At 44.4% G+C, this 19,370-nt stretch overlaps 1 protein-coding gene and 1 long non-coding RNA gene across 5 annotated transcripts in view; one reads left to right on the top strand and one right to left on the bottom strand.

The window, feature by feature from the left end:
• The first annotated feature begins 551 nt into the window (after positions 1-551).
• On the top strand, positions 552-4,377 carry LOC143475398 (uncharacterized). Its single transcript, XR_013121007.1, has 3 exons — positions 552-612; positions 1,901-2,010; positions 4,266-4,377. It is a non-coding gene; the product is annotated as an uncharacterized LOC143475398 (long non-coding RNA).
• Positions 4,378-8,727: 4,350 nt separating this feature from the next.
• The window catches only part of gal3st3 (galactose-3-O-sulfotransferase 3), a 22,997-nt gene continuing 12,354 nt past the window's right edge, over positions 8,728-19,370 (bottom strand). For 3 of the 4 annotated variants that reach the window (XM_076973236.1, XM_076973238.1, XM_076973237.1), the window contains 2 exons: positions 12,403-12,501; positions 8,728-12,313 (listed from right to left, as the gene is read on the bottom strand). In XM_076973236.1, the coding sequence (XP_076829351.1) occupies positions 11,041-12,313; positions 12,403-12,501 (1,372 nt within the window). In that variant the 3' untranslated portion in view covers positions 8,728-11,040. The remainder of the gene's footprint in view (positions 12,314-12,402; positions 12,502-19,370) is intronic. The other variant, XM_076973239.1, reaches the window with a different exon arrangement.

Genomic DNA, 19,370 nt, shown 5'->3' with positions numbered 1-19,370 from the left:
TCCAGTGCTGTTCAGAGATGCTCTTGCGTCACCACTCAAATCCCTGCCGCTAAGCCCCGCCTCCAGGTGCACTATACAAGGGACCACAAGCTACCTTCAATCACGTGATCGAAGCAAGAGGGAGGGGCCTATCATCACTCAGGTGCGCATGTATGTGATTTAGGGAGCGTTATCAGTGTTATATTTCCTGATGAAGCTACTGTTCAACACTACATGATTAATGGCGTAAATGATTATTGAAAACATTTTTTCTCATATAACTATTAAAACTAATTAGTTGTGCAAGCGTTTTCAAAATTAAATTATCCTCTTCGCCCATAAACAAGCTATGTAGGCAAATGTAGTTTCTATCTTGGTGTTAACATAGAGAGACGATACAAACACATGCAAACAACTGTCCTCTGCCCAGTATGTCGTCGTTTTGTTTTGCTTATACAAACAAATCTCCGCTTGACCGGTGCGCGGTATAAAAAAGGAATCGCGCTGTAGTTTGCACGCGCTGCAGCTCTCGTTAATTAACAGCAGAAGCGGCGCGGAACGCGCTGGACGCGCGCGTGAAGGAGCAGCGACGCGGCGCTAACGCCGTAACATCTTGTCAGCTTCGCCGCGTGGGTGAGAAAAGAGCCTCTCTAACCGTCACTCAGCGAGAGCTTACTTAACAAAAGAGGCACACGGCAAATATGCTTTAATATATCTGCGGTATGACAGTCTGCTTTTTCTTCTGAAGCTCAATGTACTGAATCAATACACGTGTGAGAATACAGAAGAGGAGGGTTGAGGGTCAGTCTCTCTGCTTTTGTTGGTGGAATTACAGAAATAGGTGAAACAGTAAATAACTGCTGCGAGAAGGTCTTTTTGAACTTCTACATCTCTGACAAAATAATGTTTCTGTTTCTTGTCAAAGTAGAGCTTTTCTCTCTCACTAAAATGGGTTCAGTGCTGGTGTGAAAGGGTCAACCTGGGTCGAGTGGCACATGTGACCTCGGTCATCCTGGGGTTGTCTGGTATAACAGACATTCAGCAGACATTAGACCTCTATTGTAAACTAGTTCCCATCTTAGTGTAACACACACTCAGCCAATCCCATACACTTCACTGTGTGTGAGGCAAAATGTGTGAGAAGGGGAGAGTGTGAGAGAACAAGAGTGAACTAGTGAGGATGGGTGATAAAAGAGGTAAATGAGAGTAAGTGAATGTGTGAGAGTGAGTGAGAGAGAGAGGGTGAGAGTGAGTGAGAGGGTGACAGTGAGGGAGAGAGTGAGAGAGGGTGACAGTGAGGGAGAGAGTGAATGAGTGAGAGAGAGGGGGTGAGAGTGAATGAGTGAGTGAGAGAGGATGAGAGGGAGTGAGAGAGAGAAAGAGGGTGAGAGTGAGTATGTGTATAGCACATTCTCCCATGAAGATAGCTTTTTTGGATGTTTGAGTTAAGTCTGCAAATTCTGGTTTACTGTAATAACATCTTCTATAATAAACGTACACACTCTCATTCTTATTTATATTCCAAGGCCTGCAAAAACATACATTATTCACTAATGACGTAAATGCGCTAAATGCCAGCAGTCCTGAATTTCCAGGAGTAGTCCAGTCCAATTTGCTTACCGGTATATTCCTGCCTCTCCTACCTGCCATAGCAAAAGCTGGCAGTGAACACACACACACACACGTCATTAACAAGACGCTGGCGGTGAACACACACACGTCATTAACACAACTCATCATATCACAACCCCGTGAAATGAGGGTTGTGATATGATATGATGATATGACTTAATGATCTACTATCTTCAAAATAAACTCCTTGAACATAAACCCCTCAAACTCTTCCTGTAAAATGTACTTTGCTTACGGAGCTGATGAACCTCTTTTCAAGGTCTCCTATTTTTCTCAAAACCTTGATCAGATCAGCACAAGTGGGTTGGATTCCAAGCCAGCACTTTGAAGTCATCATGTAAACATGAGCTTTGGGCCCTGTCACCAGTTCACTTGCTGTTCTTGGACCAGTTTTGGCAGGTACTAACCACGCAGAACCCTAAACGAAGTGTTAGAAAAACAAACGTATGTGTGTGTGTGTGTGTGTGTAAATGTGTGTGCACGTGTGTATGTGTGCATGTGTGTGTGTGAGTGTGCTTGTGTGCTAATCTTTAAGTGTATTGTGTTTTTCTTCTTCCTCTGTCTCCTGGTGTGACGTTAGTGACTGGACTTCTCGCTAACCCCTGATAGTCTATTCATACAACAGCAGCACAGAAATCCACCTGACATTGTCATACCCCATTACGTATTATACACACCAAAACTAACTTCATTAAGGCATGAGCAGAGGAGAGGAAGAGACACACACAAACATGTGCTCACACACAGAATAATGCAAATTCAGAAATGGTACAACTGAATATTTCATTATGATTTAATGTCCTCTTCTCTCTCTCTCTCTCTCTCTCTCTCTCTGTGTGTGTGTGTGTGTGTGTTAAAGTGAAACATTTATTCTAGGCCTCTCAGGTGGCAAACTAAATCTTTATTTCAATCTTCAGTGGCCTCAACAACTCTACAGCTTTATTTGAAGGTTCAGCAGGGGCTGACTGTGAGTGTTTCAGAAAGCAGTTTACACTGTGGTTGATGTGATTTGTTCATATCCACAGGCTTGCAGGTTGTAATGCAGATTGTATCCACAGGCTTGCAGGTTGTAATTCAGAGTAAGATTGTTGCTCAATGTTAACTGTCTGGCTTCTGTTCTACCATCACATGATTGCAAGATGTGAAGAAATGGGAGGTTGACTGAACAATTGACTGAACCCCCCCAGGCCAGTGTATTGGAAGTGGACACAAACATTTGGTTGATATTTGTTTGGGTTCACTCTCCTCAGTTGCTAGAACACAAATGCTCAGTTGCTGGAATGATAAGCTGTCCACCGGTGGCCGTATGGAAGGTCCACCACAATGCTTCTTTAAGGATTACTAGAGCTGCAGGAGAATCACGTTACACATTTACACATCCACAAAGACGCAGGGCAATCCTAACCCTGTGTCCATCTGCCCACCCAACGACCACTCTGGTTACCCAGCAGGAGTGATCGTTTATCAGAGAGTTGAGTTACACAGCACAGGGGGATGATGTGTAAAGCTTGAATGTAAGTGAAGGTGAAGGGAGAGAGAGAATGAGATGGAGAGAGAGAACGAGAGAGAGAGAACGAGAGAGAGAGAGAGTGTGAGGGGGGGCAGGGAGAAAGAGGGCAATCAGTTGATAAACTGTGGCATACCTTCTCCCACAGGGTCCTGAGAGTTAATGCAGTATTGATGTCTTCTGAGCGTATGTCTATTCTCTCTCTCTCTCTCTCTCTCTCTCTCTCTCTCTCTCTCTCGTAATAAGAGACACTGGTTCATCATTGTGTATTGGCCTGAGGCTCTTTAGTAAAGAGCTAAATCTTGTCTGTCTTTAAGAGGAGGCTTATCACTGTGCTGTCATTGTTCTCTCTCTCTCTCTCTCTCTCTCTCTCTCTCTCTCTCTCTCTCTCCTGTCCTTGGAGATGATATCCCCCCTTCATCCCAGCAAGGCTGAATGAATCCAGACTTCAGTAAATCGACTAACATGTTTAACAGACAACATGGGGAGCTCGTATGACCTGTTGTCTTGTAGCAGGACTCATCCTTGTTCCCGCTGAGACCAAACGGATCAAACTTCAGTGTCTATGCACTGGAGCGCAGCACACGCTGGAGGGAGTGTCAGAACTCTCTGTGTTATATTACACAGCTTGTTGATATGACTAATGAAATGTGTAACAGTTCAGAATTTGCCTGCGATCTGATCGTTAAAACGAGCAGGAGTGACCCAATAAGAGACCTTCTTCACAAACTCCAGTGTGGGTGCTGATGTGCTGGAAGGGGATGGAGAGACCTGGACGCCCACGGTGTGTGGTTCATGTCACTAATTCTCTCCTCCAGCCCGAGATCTGGTCCAGCTCACCGGGGCCCAGCTCCTCAGACCAGAACTCGGAGAAGAACCAGTGACGTGTGACGACATGGATTCCTAATAATCAAACAGCTTCTAATTTTTAAACAGGCATTTGGATAAATGGACCAGACAGAAATGCATTCTGTCTTCGTGAATTATGTGTTGTTTTATTTATATATTGTGTGGTGTTTTATATATTTTGTATTGTGTATATGTAAAGAACTTTGTGGCCTTTGTCTGTGAAAAGTGCTATACAAATACATTTTACTTACTTGCTTACTTACTAATGCCTCTCATTTTGTTTAAATGTCATCCCAAGATCCATAACGGACCCACCCAAAGGCATATATATGAAAAGTCAATAAAGGCATGTCTGTGTCGGGCTACCCACTGGTTCAACACCTGGGTACACTTCCCAACTACACTTGCCAACTACACTTGCCAACTACACTTCCCAACTACACTTGCCAACTACACTTCCCAACTACACTTCCCAACTACACTTGCCAACTACACTTCCCAACTACACTTCCCAACTACACTTCCCAACTACACTTCCCAACTACACTTCCCAACTACACTTCCCAACTACACTTCCCAACTACACTTGCCAACACCCTCGGCTCTGACAGACGGAACACAATCCTCCCTGAACCATTAATCACATCCACCTGAATCAAGCTCATTGTGCAGTATTGCCACGGCTTACTCCTTCCGTACTGCTTGAGGCTCTTTTCTAGTTGATCGTGTGTTTCCTGGACTTGACCCTGAATATTGTTTGGATCGTCCCATTCTGGTACTTTTGGTGTTTGTTTTGGTTTTTGATCTGTCTGTCTCTGTATACGTTTTTGGATTTGCTAACTGTTGAGTAAAGCCAGTTATTATTTTACACGAACCTCTGTTCATTTAATCGCTTACATACTGGACGCTTATAGTATGTGAAGACAGCAAAGGCTGCACCTTCCTTACATGAAAGGACTAGACGGGAGCTTAAATATTACACTGTTTGAAAGCAGTTCACCCTGGAGGCCATGAAACGCTCGAATGCCTCTGCAACAATATTAACGGAGAGAAGACAGTAACATTTCCATCGTGCCTGCTTTAATATTTCCACAGTAAAGACGCGTGGTACACACACTGGGGACCGGGCTAACACCGTAACGCCGGTACATCACTGGGAGGGCATGTTTACTTCGTACAGGTGTGCGGCAGTCCGCTGCAGGTCCGGGATAAGGGCTCTCTTAGGAGTGGATCTGGCGGCTGATGGCAGGTGTGGACCTGCGGCTGTGGGAGAAGTTCTCACAGATCAGCTGAGGTCTGGGGGCATTACCAAGCAATCGAGTCTCTGCCCAGGGTAGCACTCCCTTCACCTCCATACAGCCCCTTACACCAGGAGCCACACATGCCATTAGTCTTTCCCGTATATACATATGCAAAGGGAATGACAACAGTGGTCCAGGGATGGTATTTATCATCTTTTAGATATGCAGATGTGGCAAACAGAAGAGCTTGTTTAGATATTCGATCGGTAAACAAAGCTCCAGGAAAGGGCGTAATCCAATGAGCCCAAAGTAGTCTTGGGAAGTACACGCACTCATTGCTTTTGAAGGAAGGAACCAAGCCAATGATTAAGCTAAGATGGTCTGAACTGAGCATGGAGGCTGGACCAGGGAGAGTCTGTTAGAATGCATTAGCATTTTTCAAATTTTGCTAATTTGTTAAGGAAGAAGTCTTGTATCATTTACATAGCTGAGAAGTTTTAGTGGGGGTTTGTTTGTGTGCGCGAGGGAGAGTGAGGAATGAATGAATATTGATGTGCTGGAGGGTGTTGAAGAAGCACTACCCAGCGTTTAAAAATCTCCAGTGTAGTCTCTCTCTCTCTCTCTCTGTTTCTGTCTCTCTCTCTCTGTGTCTCCAACTGTGTCTCTCTGTCTCCTTGTCTCCCACCACCACCGCCTGCAGTGTTCACTGCGCTCTTGTTGCGTTTCTTATCTCTCGGGGTTCTTCAGTGGAGTGTCCCTGCTCAGAGTCCACTCCTGCTCTCCCTCTCAATCCGTTCAATCTCACTTTCACGACCCCCATGCGGCTGGCGTATCTCCCTCTCTCTTTCTCCCTCCATCTTTCTCCCTCTGTCTTTCTCCCGTTGTATTTGACAGCTCGATGCAACTAATGCCGTAATAAACACACATACCTGCACTGCATATCAGTGATTTGATCCAATATTGCCCAACTGCTAAGAGTGAGGATTCGTGCTGGCCTTGGGGTGATATCAGCAGCACACACACACACACACACACACACACACACTTCTGGCTGCTTTATGCTGTAGGGCTGTCACCTACAGATCAACATGACGCCACACGAGTGCGCACATCCACAGACCTCCTCTCTCCCTTTATCACACTCCCACACGCTGACCCACACCCGGCGTGATGTGCAGCAGTGCCGTGGCGTTTATCACACAGTGTGGCTGAGACAGACACACAGAGGCACTTTGCAGAGGCTTTGTCATTCTATGGATAAGAATAATGCTAATCAAAAGTGATGGACCACAGTGTAATTGGGCCTCTAAACCTTTGAGACAGCTTGTGTTATATTAAGAATTCATTTGTGCCACATAGCATCTTGTAACTCGATCCCATAAAACTGTAATGGATTAAGGCAGCGTTTCTCATCTCAGTAATATGATTAGCCAAAGTTATGACCTTAGATCTAACAACTCCCAGAATGCAGCACAAACCTAACACTCATCCTAACCTTAGACTCAGCTGTAACTCTAATCTGGTCCTACCCCTATTTCTGGGCCTAAATATGACACTTAAAATCTGAACAACAGACCCCACTGCATTTACAAAGAGTGATCACATATTCCAAACACCAACAGCCAAAAAAACAAACACTGTATAAATTTGAAGGTCAACACATGATAAGACAAAATGAGAAGGTTAACGTTCCTAAAATGGCTGCTGTAATTCGCTGTATGCTCATTACGGTGCTTTGGTTTCTCAGTGAGTGTGGGTGAGACGGACCTGAGGGACACTGTCCCGGGGGACGCTGTCTGGGGCAGCACATTTTTCCTGATACCTGCTCTTCTGGTTCTTCTCAATTAGAGCCTAATTAACACGGTGGCTATATTTGTCATCTGTTTGAAATCAGTCAAAGTTACTAAAAACTTGATGTGGGACCCGTCTCATGTGGGTTTAGCCTGCTGCTTGGCCTCCTGACTACCTATGTACATCACCATGGCAACTTGTGCTGCATGTAGCCTATAGCCTAACCTGTTCAAGAAAATGGGTCAAAACAGCTCATGGACCAGTCAGCTGTCACTTTCCTGGTGAGCTGAGTGTAATTAAACTTTCAACTTCAAACTGAATTATTTAAAACTTCAACACGTGTCGACCATTAGCACAATGTTTGGATCTGCTCCAAGAATTTATGATAGACCTACGTGGATAGTTTAGAGGAAACAATGAGTTTTCTTTTGTCAAGCACAAAATGGTGGTCATTTTAAGCTAAACATATTCACCCAAATTCACCCTAGCTTTAAAGAGAAAATACAAATAATTGAATCTTGAAAAAAAGAGATTAAGAAATTAAACAAATGTACATTTTAAAAATACATTTAATCACCATAAAAACTAAACATCCATTTGCAACTGCAAGTCTTTGTTTTTTTTTTTTCTTTTTGTGTATTTTCAAACTGTATTTGTGGTTTATGGATCCTTATTCATAAATCCTTTTCCTTATATATGAATCCTTCCTCCTGTTGTGGAATCCTGACCATGTTGGGGAGAAAACCTCAGCAAATGGCTGAAGATGATATTGTTGAGTGTGTTGAGTGTACACACCTTTTGACCCACCTTTGTTGTTAATACCGTGAGACACTTCAGGTGATGCTGCTTGACGAAAGACTGTGTGGCCCTATCTGCCCTTTGAATCTCCAGGGGGCAAACAAGAAAAAAAAGAAAACGAAAGAACGAATAGAAAAGAAGATGAAAATAAAGAGAAGAATCATACTGGACTGGAAGGTGCAGACTGGTGAAGGGAAAGTGTAAAGGGAGGAACGAGGCACAACGAGGTGTAGCTTCTCTCTGTTCTTTTATCTTAAACGGTAAACTCCCAACCATGAGCCTCACTCAAGGACAGTGTTCTCAAGTCTCACGCATTGAGCGTGTGACACACGCATTTTACCGTTTTCACACGCTCTCACGCCACACTTCCGATTTCACACGGCAAAAAAAAATCTAGTTTATTTACCTCTGATATATATATGTCGCCCTCCACTGGCGATCGATCGAGAAACACAACAACAACGTTCCACAACGGAGTTCCACAACGGAGCTGAGTCATGGTTTTGCTGAATTCCACAATGGAGCTGAGTCACGGTTTTGCTGAATTCCACAACGGAGCTGAACTGAATCTAGTGTCACACTCTTCAGGACGCACTGACAGGAGGAAGTTAAAAACACAAATGAAAATGATCAGCAAAGCCAGTAGTTTTTTAACCCATTAAAAAATTTTAATGAATTTCTTTATCACAGGTTGGATTGCAGGAGGCCATTGGAGTGCCTCCATCTGCTTGTCAGAAGCATTTCATTCAATGCTCCAATCAAAAAGCAAAATCACAGTTATTGAATAAATACAGAATAAATACACTGAAAATTAAGTTGATTGAATAAATCCAGTGTCGTTTTTAACCTGTCCAGATAACAACGATGAGGATTGTGCAAAACATCTCTCTCTCTCTCTCTCTCTCTCTCTCTCTCTCTCTCTCTCCTCCTTCTTATTGTAGACTTGAGTGATTGTATATTTAGGTCTGTCAAATGGGATGTCCAGTAATAATTTTAGATTTAAAACTGCTTCTTGCTGTTCATAATTGTTCTAAAGCTGTTTTAAATGTTTATGTTGATAATGACATGAGAAAGATACACACAACAATATTCACTTCAAATTCAAGAATTCAAAGTTTTGCTAACACTAGTGAGAGTGTACTCTCCTCTTCTGAAACCCATGCTCTGGAGGACTGTCAACCAAAGTGCACTTATTATGCTGTATAAAGGATCTCAGATCCTGTGTTGATATCAGCCCTCTTTTATCATCTGAGTAATATCTGAGTCCTGTGTTTTTACGAAATAAAGGGAATGTGTTGTCTTGCGCTCTACGCTGCTTTTTGCAGTGTGAAGAGAATAAAATATGCAGCTGTACGTGTGAAACTGGGGTGTGAAACAGGTGTGAACTGGCTGATGTGTGTCAGCTGATTGCCATGGGTGTGTGTGTTTGTATTTCTTAACATTTATGTAAGACAGTGAAAATGTTCTCATCTCAGAAGTCTTCGTTGTACACAATACCACTCAGTAAATGAGCTGAATAACACTCCACTTCAAGTACAATCTAGTGGCTTTTTAAAGATTCTCTAGAGTATTTTGCAAAAGTGGACCACTTTTAAAAAGTAGCCGATACAGTTTAATATATGGCCTTGTACCTCACGCACATCACCTGCCCTTGTAATGCACTGTAATGGAAATGACATCTGGATACCAGAGTTCTCTTAATGACGTAAGCAAGGACTTTGTGTTTGTAATATACAGGCTGGTCTATGCATAATATCAAATAAAACACATTCATATTCAGGTAGTCTATTGCTCCAAACACTTGTCTGATGTTCATAATTAAAAAGAACAGAATCAAATGATTCCAACACTCCATCACATATGCACTGGTAATCACACTGAGTGTAGAGTCTTAGGAATTACTGCACAAATTATTGACTTTAAAATAATAATAATAATAATAATAATAGTATAATTAGTTCTTAGGATCACCCTGGCTCCTTCTTGTGCCCCAGAAGTGGGCCATATAACAGCAATCACACGGTAACCAGTCATCTGAGACTAAACAAGGCAGTATCAGAATGCAAACCTAGACACAATCTACTGAGGTTAAATGGCGTGTCTAAGCACAGCGTAATAGGGGAAAATGTACAGTCACTGTTTTAAGAGCACAGCTTTCCTGGAGACATCGCGGGCATGAATGTTACTGAATAGTGTGTTTACAATAGTCTTCACAGAAATATGTAAGCATGAAGATTGTATTACTGGTCGAAGTTTTTTTTCACATTATCATTGCTTTATCGCCATCTACGTTCCAGTGAGCCGCGTATGGCATCATGGCAGCACGGCCTGTCGTCTTATTTGACTGAGTTCCTGGTTTTCTGTTGCTGACCCATTCTGAGTCAGATCAGTGTGCTCTGCTGGGCTTTAATGAGATGCACAGCAGTGCAACCCGAGCACTGGCCCAGTGGAAGGGCTCAAGATGACATGATTAAATATTTAAACGCCTTGCGTACCTTTGGGAGGTTTGCGTACCTTTGAGAGGTTTGCATCATCACCAGCTGTCAAGCTTTATGGGACTCAAACCACGAGGGTAGAGCTGGTTTGCAGAACCATGCCATTTGGCTGAAGCATAGCCCCGCTAAGCTTTGATACATACACACACACACACACACACGCACACACACACACACGCACACACACACACACACACACACACACACACACACACACACACACACACACACACACACACACACACACACACACACACACTCTTGTATGCTTCTTCATATGAATACCTATTATGCCCGACACCATTTGGCTGTCACACTCACTGCTGGAAGGTAAATGTAAAAAATAAGACCTTTTATACGTACCTTTTCCATCAAGAAGCTGGAAGCAAGAGTTGTTCTGAGGCTATGCTGTGTGTGTGTGTGTGTGTGTGTGTGTGTGTGTGTGTGTGTGTTGCTCACACATTCAATACATGTGTGTACGTGGGACTGTGTGTTTGTGTGCATGCGTGTGAGCATGTTTACATGAGACAGTGTCAAAACCCATGAAGAGCATCACAGAAACTCTCTGGTCTTTATGAGAATCACAGATCCAGCTGTCCTCATAAGACACGTTCGAGGAGCCTTATACCTACACAGCAGGTCTGACTGAGTCTCCTGCAGTCCTGAGCAGGGAAGCACACCCACACTATCTTCTGTCCTCAAGCTCTTTCCTGCAGTCTGAGTGATGAGGCAATTGATGAGGTATTGATCACTGGGAGACGCGTAGGGTTCCTGTGGGGTTCTTCCCCAGTTTGCCCAAACGCCATGGCTCAGGGCGAAGGGCAATGCCCTCTCGACGTGGCCCCGGGGGCCTGGAGGTGTGCCGGGTGGGCCGGAGCAGAAACCTGCTCCGGTAGCGTAGTGACTGTGAGCGCAGTAGGAGCCTGGTGTACTGCACCTCAGGCAGGATCATCTTCACGCACGTGTCCCGGGCCAGGCCGGAGCCCTTGCTCGAGACGTTGGCAGGCAAGTCGTAGCCGACGATGGCCACCTTGGCGCTGGGCTGCCAGGGTCGCAGATCCTTGTTGGCGATCTGCGAGGCCGAGCGCAGCTGCGGGAGCCGTCCGCCGAAGCAGCCGCGCACCAGCTGGTCGCGAGCTCTCCGCAGAAGCTGGACCTCGCGGGCCACGCACGGCAGCCCCAGCGCGCTCAGCTGCCGCCAGAGTGAGGCGTTGAAGTGGTCGTAGAGCGCGGCGTCGATGGCGTTCCACTCGCGGATCTTTCCCCTGAGCCCCTCGGACAGGCGGCTCTTGGACGACGGCGTGCGCATGTTGAGCTTGACGTACAGCACGTCCTCCAGGTCCCACGCCAGCAGACGCCGCAGGAGGACCAACGACTCGTCGAAGTGCTCAGCGATCATGACCAGCGAGAAGACCCGCTCCACCTCGGCCGCGAAGCGCCTGGCGTACGTCGTCGCCTCCGCCCCCGCCCTGTCCTTGTCGCCGCCCAGGTCAAAGGTCAACGTGTTCCTAGCGTACATGGAGTCGTGCTCCTCCAGGCGGTAGTAGGCCCACGGATGCTTCAGGAAGACCTCCAAGGAGCCATTGGGAACCCGGCGGAAGCTCTGGCAGTACTGGTTGTAGTAGCTGAAGAGGGACTCAAACATGGCTCCGGGCTCCCGCAGGATGGTGATGTGGACGGTGTCGTTGGGCATGAGACGGCGCACCTCGGCCCGGCTGAAGCGCATGTGGCTGGTGACGATGTCGGGCGGCACGGTGTGCGGGTGCACGAAGCTCCCGCTGAAGAGACGCGGGTAGCAGAACTGGTGGTCGCACGCCGTGATGGGCAGCGCCACCGTCAGGTTGTTGCGCTCGGCGAAGCGGAACAGCATGTTCTGCACGGTGGAGCTGGCCGTCTTGTGCGTCTTCAGGAAGGCCACGCTGGTGTGCTTGGGGCGACCCCACCCGGAGGCAACGGCGCCATCTACAGACGACAAGGAGGAGCGGAAGGACGGACAGCCCAGTCGAAACGCCTCCAAAGTCCTACAGAGAGAGACAGGCAGACTGTGTATTATAAACAGAGAAGGAGAAAGTGCTGGCGACACCTTCCTATGAACATCTTAAGGTCTTACCAGCTGAGGTGGCCCCCATGATGCAACAGAAAACTGATGGTACTTATTGCCACCAGAACCAGGAAGAGCTTCTTCTGAGACATCGTGCGCAGGCTGTTACTGAAAGAGAGGGTGACAATGACACAGAGGTTTTCTCATGAACCCATACATGGATACGTATCTGCATTTAGGGCGTGAGCACTGATGCCACAAAGGTTAGAGAAGAGCACCGTGGTGAGAGGTGACGGAACAAGGGAGAAAGTGAAGGAAGGAGAGGAGGGGAAAGCGAGAGAGCAGAAAGAAGAAAGTAGCCGTGTCGAATAACGGTTTCCCTCCATCCCCTGACAAGGGCACCCGGCACAAATGAATTCTGGGAAACTGTCCAAGCGGTTTGGGGCCTCCTCTGCTCTCCCTGGCAGTGCATTGGCCGCCGTCGGTGCCTGATTACGTTCTCTTGTTTCCTGAGCTCATTCACTTTAGCGATCTAAAATAACCTTTCAACCCAGCCCTCCCCTTTCCCAGTGATCAAACCCCGATACGCAGGAGTCAAATTAGCATTATCATTACTAAAGGGTAAAGATATCATTAGCTACGCTGCTAGCTGATCTGGTAAAACAGGGAAGGGATCAGTCAGACCTCAGACCCGCGTAGCGCTAATGAAGGTGGATTAGTTGAGTCAATGCAGCCAGCATCTAATCCGAACTTCTAGACAGGGGTGTCACTACACGCAGTAAGATGTTTCCATGCGTAACTATAGTCATGGGGGTCAAGGGTCAATATAAAAGCCATAGCTGCTTTGTGCTTTAACCTGGCTTGTTGAGCAGCGCCAGTTAACCATTTGACGTATCAAAATGATTTCACGTGTACCCGTGCGGCAGTATTATAAAAAGAGATGAAAATGATCGTGCAAGAAAGTTTTTCCTCATGGCACAAGTGAGAGAGCAGTGAGAGAAGGAGCAGGAGACAGACGAGAAGATCGGAGAGAAATGGAGAGAGCAGAACATGGAGAAACAGTCGGAGAAAGGGAGAGAAAAAACGAAGAGATAGGAGGAACAGAAGGGAGGAGTCAGCCTTTCAAGCAGAGTTCTGGTTCTATGACCCACTGGCCTTAATCCTGTGGGTCCCAGGATAACACGTAGTCCAGAAATGGCCGATTCTGGCTGTACATTCAAGTGGAATTAGCTCACATAACCTATACGCAACTCAAATCCAGGGGTATGACTCAATTCACTGTTTTAATTCACAGCAACAGTTTTGGACTCATTTGAGTGAGGTCCCTGCTTTGGGGTACCTTTAGGGTTTGAATTTTGAAAGGTTTAATTTACCTTGCATTAAAGAACATTTTATATTAAACCCTTTTTTTCTGAATTTTATTTGATGAAGCTAAGAAATAAAAACTACTTATAATTTAATTGTCAAAAACCTTTAAATAATGTGAATAATTACCAGTTGAGTTCCAACCTTCCAGATCACCCAAGGGAATAGATAGTAAGAAAAACATGAAATGTGAACAGGAATTATGTGAACAGTGTATTTACACAATTGTCATTCTCTTTTTCTTATTGGTCTTGAAGTCTTGGTGTCTTGTTCTTGCCATGATGTTGTCTTGCATGTGTACTTTGATGACAGAACATGTATATTTATTCTGAAACATTTTCTCAATTTTCCTTTTTTCTCCAGGTATGAAAACGAGTGCTTTTAAATCCAATATCTTTCCAAAATGTCCCAGCTGTCACGGTTCAATTGCCAGATCCGTTCCTCCCATGGTGGGATTCTCAAGCATCATCTTTCCACAGGTTCCTTGTCTAGAGTCTTTGGCAAATTTACATGAACAAATAATGACTAGAAATAGGCTCACTCTCGTACGATCGTCGTCTTGATGCCTGTGTACATTCCCTGCTGTGATCACCACCGTCGGGTATCTCGGCTTCTGTTTAGCCTGTTACATCCACCCGCTTACACTCTGTGCTGCATTCTTCGTGTGCTCACACACGTGACATTTATGAGCTCCCTGTGGTGAACATGCCTTTAAGGCTGGAAAAAAACCCCCGAAAACATGTCATCTTCAATTCCATAACCATGTCGTTTCAAACAGGTATTCCCTCAATCACGTTTAAATGCACTTTGGTAATCACGCATATGCTAATTTGCTCATTCAATTTAAATTCCTAAAATTCAAAAACAAAACAAGTTGCTTCTTTCCTGGATTTATTAAATTTCGAGATGTACTACATTCCTTTGTGTCATCACACTGCTGAAATGGGTCATGTGGTTTCTCTGCCTGTGTCACAGCCTTGGGTTTACCACACCTTTAGCCTCAGACCGGCCTCTTGTGAACTACATCCCCCACAATGCTCCTCTTGATTCCCTATCCCCTGATTAATAGTTCCACCTATTGTTATCCTTCATGTCTCGCCCTATATATGATGTTCCCTACTTCTCTTTATAAAGTCTTGATTTGCTTGGCCTTAGGTTTCTCAGCTGTTTGTTTGTTTGTTTGTTTGTTTGTTTTGCTCTGTGTATGGCGTATGCTTGCCTTCCTGTTTTTTTTTGCCTTATTGCCTGGTTGGTCTGCTTGGGCTTGCTGCTCTTCTATTACTAATCTTAGCCTGGTTTTGGGTTGGGACTGTCCTTTCAAATATGAAATATCACCTCCATCTCCTGAAACTGACACATCTGCATATTTCTGGTTATGATTGCAGCAGTGAAGATGAACCAGGAAATGCAGTTTCTTAAAATAAATTCATCTTCAGTTTTGCTCTCCAGCTATATCCGCAAACGTGTGCAGAAAGTGTGGGTAGTATACCAGTAGGCCAGTTCGATACACAGTCCAAAAGCCATAACTCTCCCAGCATAAAAAAAAAACGTTTCCTTTTTGGCATTCCATGCAAGAACTACTGGCCAATAGTGAGCTTAGCCAGCAAACTATTCCAAGGCGTCATCGTTGCTAGGGAGCAGGTTTGAGTCCTGCCAGTGGTCCACGCAGAAACACCAGCTGTTATCATGTTACTTCGACAGCACCTGCAGTGCTGTTTAAGTGAAATGAACTTCACAGGAACAAGAGGGGCGTCAACACCTTTACCAGAGAACTTAATTTTCACCGTGTGTGATCCGTCCACCCACACCAGCGATGACATACTGGCAGAAGCATCCAAGGACTCCTCTCCACCAGCAGGTGTTCTCACTCCACAACCAGAGCATCCTTCCCCAATCGTGGACGCTCTAACGGAGCTGCAGGCCTTGGATAAGAGCCATGACAATGATAGAGCTTACCAGCATATGGGAACACCACGACCCCATGAAGACTCCACACTGTTTTCCGTCTCCACTCCCGCACCAATGCACCTGGACCTCCCAGCCACAACGGAGACGCTGGTCTCGGCTGAGACAGGTTGTTCCTCTTCCGTCGTCCAGCTCTCGTGTCCAGCACTACATCTGTCCGGCTCCCTTTCAGAGCTTTACCCACTGTCTCCTCCAAACCTCCATCCCTCAGATCCTCCTATAAGAAGCGTCAAGCTCCCCCACCACCTCACCCCAACCACCACCAGAAGAGCAGCTTCACCCTGTACCACATCGCCCAACAGGACCAGTATCTTGCCCACCACTATCCACTGTAGTGGAAGAGGTCACCTCAGGCTCAGATAAAATGCCACACTGATATTCTCCAGGTCCCGGCTGGTACAGTAATGACATCAGCAGTCGTTTGTTTTCAAAAGAAGCTTTTGGAGGCAGTATGACTGTAATCTCTCACATTCCAGTACTTATCAGAAACAGGACAAAAAACAGGGAGTCCATCTGAGATACTGTGAATGTAGCAAACCTGCACTATGTAAGATATGAGCCACAGTCTTTCATGCAGAGCACCACAGTTATTATTAAGTCAGCTCTTCTTAATATTCGGTCACTAACAAATAGATCTCACATGATTGATGATTTTTATTATAGCCCACGAGCTTGAGTTTATGTTTTAAACTGAAACGTGGCAAAATCAATGTCCTGCCTAAACCGTATTTATTGAGTCAGCACCAAACTTCAAATTCATAAATGTCTCTGGAGCCAGCGGTGAAGGTGGAGGTCCAGCAGTAAAGGTGGAGGTCCAGCAGTAAAGGTGGAGGTCCAGTGCTAAAGGTGGAGGTCCAGGGGTGAAGGTGGAGGTCCAGGGGTGAAGGTGGAGGCATAACTTCTGTACATAATGGTCCCTTCCAATGCAAGCACTTATCGTTTTTACATCTTTTGGAATATATCTGTACAGTTCTGAGCAGGATTCCAGATATATTACTAATAGCTGTCTATATCCCTCCAATGGACAATGCAGATTTTACCGATTCATTTACAGATCTGCTGTCTCTCCCTCCCACTGATTTTGGCCATTTTATAATTACTCAGAATAAACATGGACAATCTGAAGGACAGTTATGCCAAAGACCTCAGTGCAGTTCTAGACTCTTGTGGGCTCTCCTGCGTGAGGTTGGAGGAGCTGGTCATGCTACTCAGTGGTTCTTCATTAGGTCTGGACCCCTACTTACGTATTCCTTAAAGAATGTGCTTCACATACATCACACAGTAAACACATCACTTTCATCTGGTGTTTTTCCTAACGCACCAAAAACCGCAGTGTGTTAAAGATGAAAGAAAAGAAAAGAGGGCTGTGGGATAATAACTGAGAAAATAGTTTTCAAGCAATTCATTGATTTAAATCCACAAATCCACAAAAAATTTGCCCTACTCAAAATACTGAGACTCTACTGAGCTCTAATTAAGGTAATCAATGACATTCATACAGATTCAGATTCAGAGAAGCTGTCTGTTCTGCTCCTGCCTGACCGTAGCGCAGTCTTTAGTCCTGTAGACCAGAACATGGTTATAGATAGACTAAAGATGTGGGTTGGACTCTCAGGAAGAGTTCTGAAATGGTTCAATTCATACCTGCAAAGCAGGAATTATTTTGCTGAAACAGAAAATAGGGTTTCTGTAAGAGTACCAGTGACTTTTGAGTACCAGTGACTTTTTTAATTCTCAGGCCACTCCTATTTTAATTTACACATGCTTCCACTTGACTCGGGGCAAGATTCCTGCATATACTCTGGGCTATAGTACCCTAGCTACGCAGATCTACTTAGCCCGTTCCCCAGCCAGCTATGGTCCCTGTAAGTTCTTACACTGGCTACCAGCACACTACAGGATATTAGGTATTATTACTGGTCTATAAACCACTTAATGGTGTAGATCCTGCATATCTATCTGATATGCTCTATAGCTGGATGGATGGAGTCAAACACAGGAAAGTCCTTGAAGAAAACCCATTCCAGTCTTTAGGAGACATGAGATTAGGATGGAGGTTACAGAACATTAGCAATTTCGCCACCGTGAATGAGCAAACGTCCACACGGTGAGGGGAATACGTGTGCTATGTAAATATTCATATTCAAATTGTTGAAAATGTATATGTCAGTCAAGTGGTAAACCTAAGGCATTTACGTTTTTAGTTGTTATTCCAAACTGTAACACGGCAAAGAACTTCGTCCAAGGCAAGTGAAGCAAACGTAATTTCAGATCTAAATTCAAAGTAATTCTAGTTAATCACGAAGGATACAGCAGATTCCCTGCCAGACAGACGCAGTAATCTCCGTATGCTCATTTGTGACTGGTGGAGATTGAGCGGAGTCCAAGAACATGAACAGGTCTGTTTCAAACTACGTCATCCCTCAATATCCAGCCTGTTAAGAATCTTGTGGTTTTTTGGAAAGTGCATCACTATCAGAATCAACATCAAAACTATCAAATGTTTGTATTATACAGAAACTATAAAACCTTTTGCATTACAGCTATAATCTTCTAAATCTGGTTTTAATACAAGTCTTACAATAAGCTTAAAAGAGCTTTCTGTAATTTCTACAACATTCTGTCATCTGCCACCTCCAGCCATTCTGTGGTAGAAATGACATTTTAACACTGTTATAAAATGGTGGAAATGAAACTATCATAGTAGACAGTTGTATTCTACTTGTAGAAATAATTGACATCCATTGATTATTCAAATAGTTTATATTTTTTAACTTTTTCTTTGGATAACAAAATGGGGGAAAAAGACAAACATCTTAATTAAAATTCTTTTCTGTTTTAAAACTAAACGTCTAGGGTTAAGGCTAAGAAGAAAACATTAGTGATTAAGACATGGTAAAAAAGTAAACATGACTATTTTAATGTGATGAAAAGAAGACAATCTGTCAATTTTACTAAAATAGATCTGTTTGAAATAAAAGTTCCCCCTAGTTGAAGAAACACCCTTCATAATTTCATTTGTTTACTCTTACGACAGCTGGTGATGAACATTGGCTTTCCTCACACAAGAAGGTGATTAACAGATTAGATTGTTATACCTTTTACCCATACTTCCATAAAACGAGAATAAAAGTTTATTCTCATAATGTTGCTCATTTCAACACACTGCTCTCAGCAATGGAGTGATAGAGTTCTGGCCGATGTCCAAAACACTGTGCTGCATAACTGGTCCCTGTGTGCAACAGACACACAGTATTTAATGGCAGTGTCACTACAGGTGGAACTCTCCAGTTAGCTGTAGACCTCATGCTCACACCACTATAAACACCTGGAGCTGCTTGCCAGTGGCTGTATCCAGACACACATAACCAAGAAAACCATTCTGAGGAGGATGTAGTTAACAGAGCTTTATACCTGGTCGGCACGGACCGGGAGCACAGCGTCTAAGATCGGGCTGTTTGGTTTAGGAAAGACTCTCCGTAAAAGGAAACTTAGATATTTTAACACGTTGAGTGTGTTTTCCACTTATCACAGTGGATCCTCGTGGCTTTGTCATGACTCTGTGTACTTTTGTGTGTCGTCAACTCACTTTTTTTTTTTACTGATGGCTTCGGTTCATTTGAGCATTTTCAAAAATCCTGATTTGAATATTAGTAAGATGAAACAAAATCTTTTGATTTTGATAAGTGAATATTGGAACGGAGCCC

The sequence above is a fragment of the Brachyhypopomus gauderio genome, chromosome 14, assembly GCF_052324685.1.
Source record: "Brachyhypopomus gauderio isolate BG-103 chromosome 14, BGAUD_0.2, whole genome shotgun sequence".
NCBI lineage: Eukaryota > Metazoa > Chordata > Actinopteri > Gymnotiformes > Hypopomidae > Brachyhypopomus > Brachyhypopomus gauderio.
Note: the sequence above shows the minus strand (reverse complement) of the source record. Positions and strands in the feature narration are given on the sequence as shown.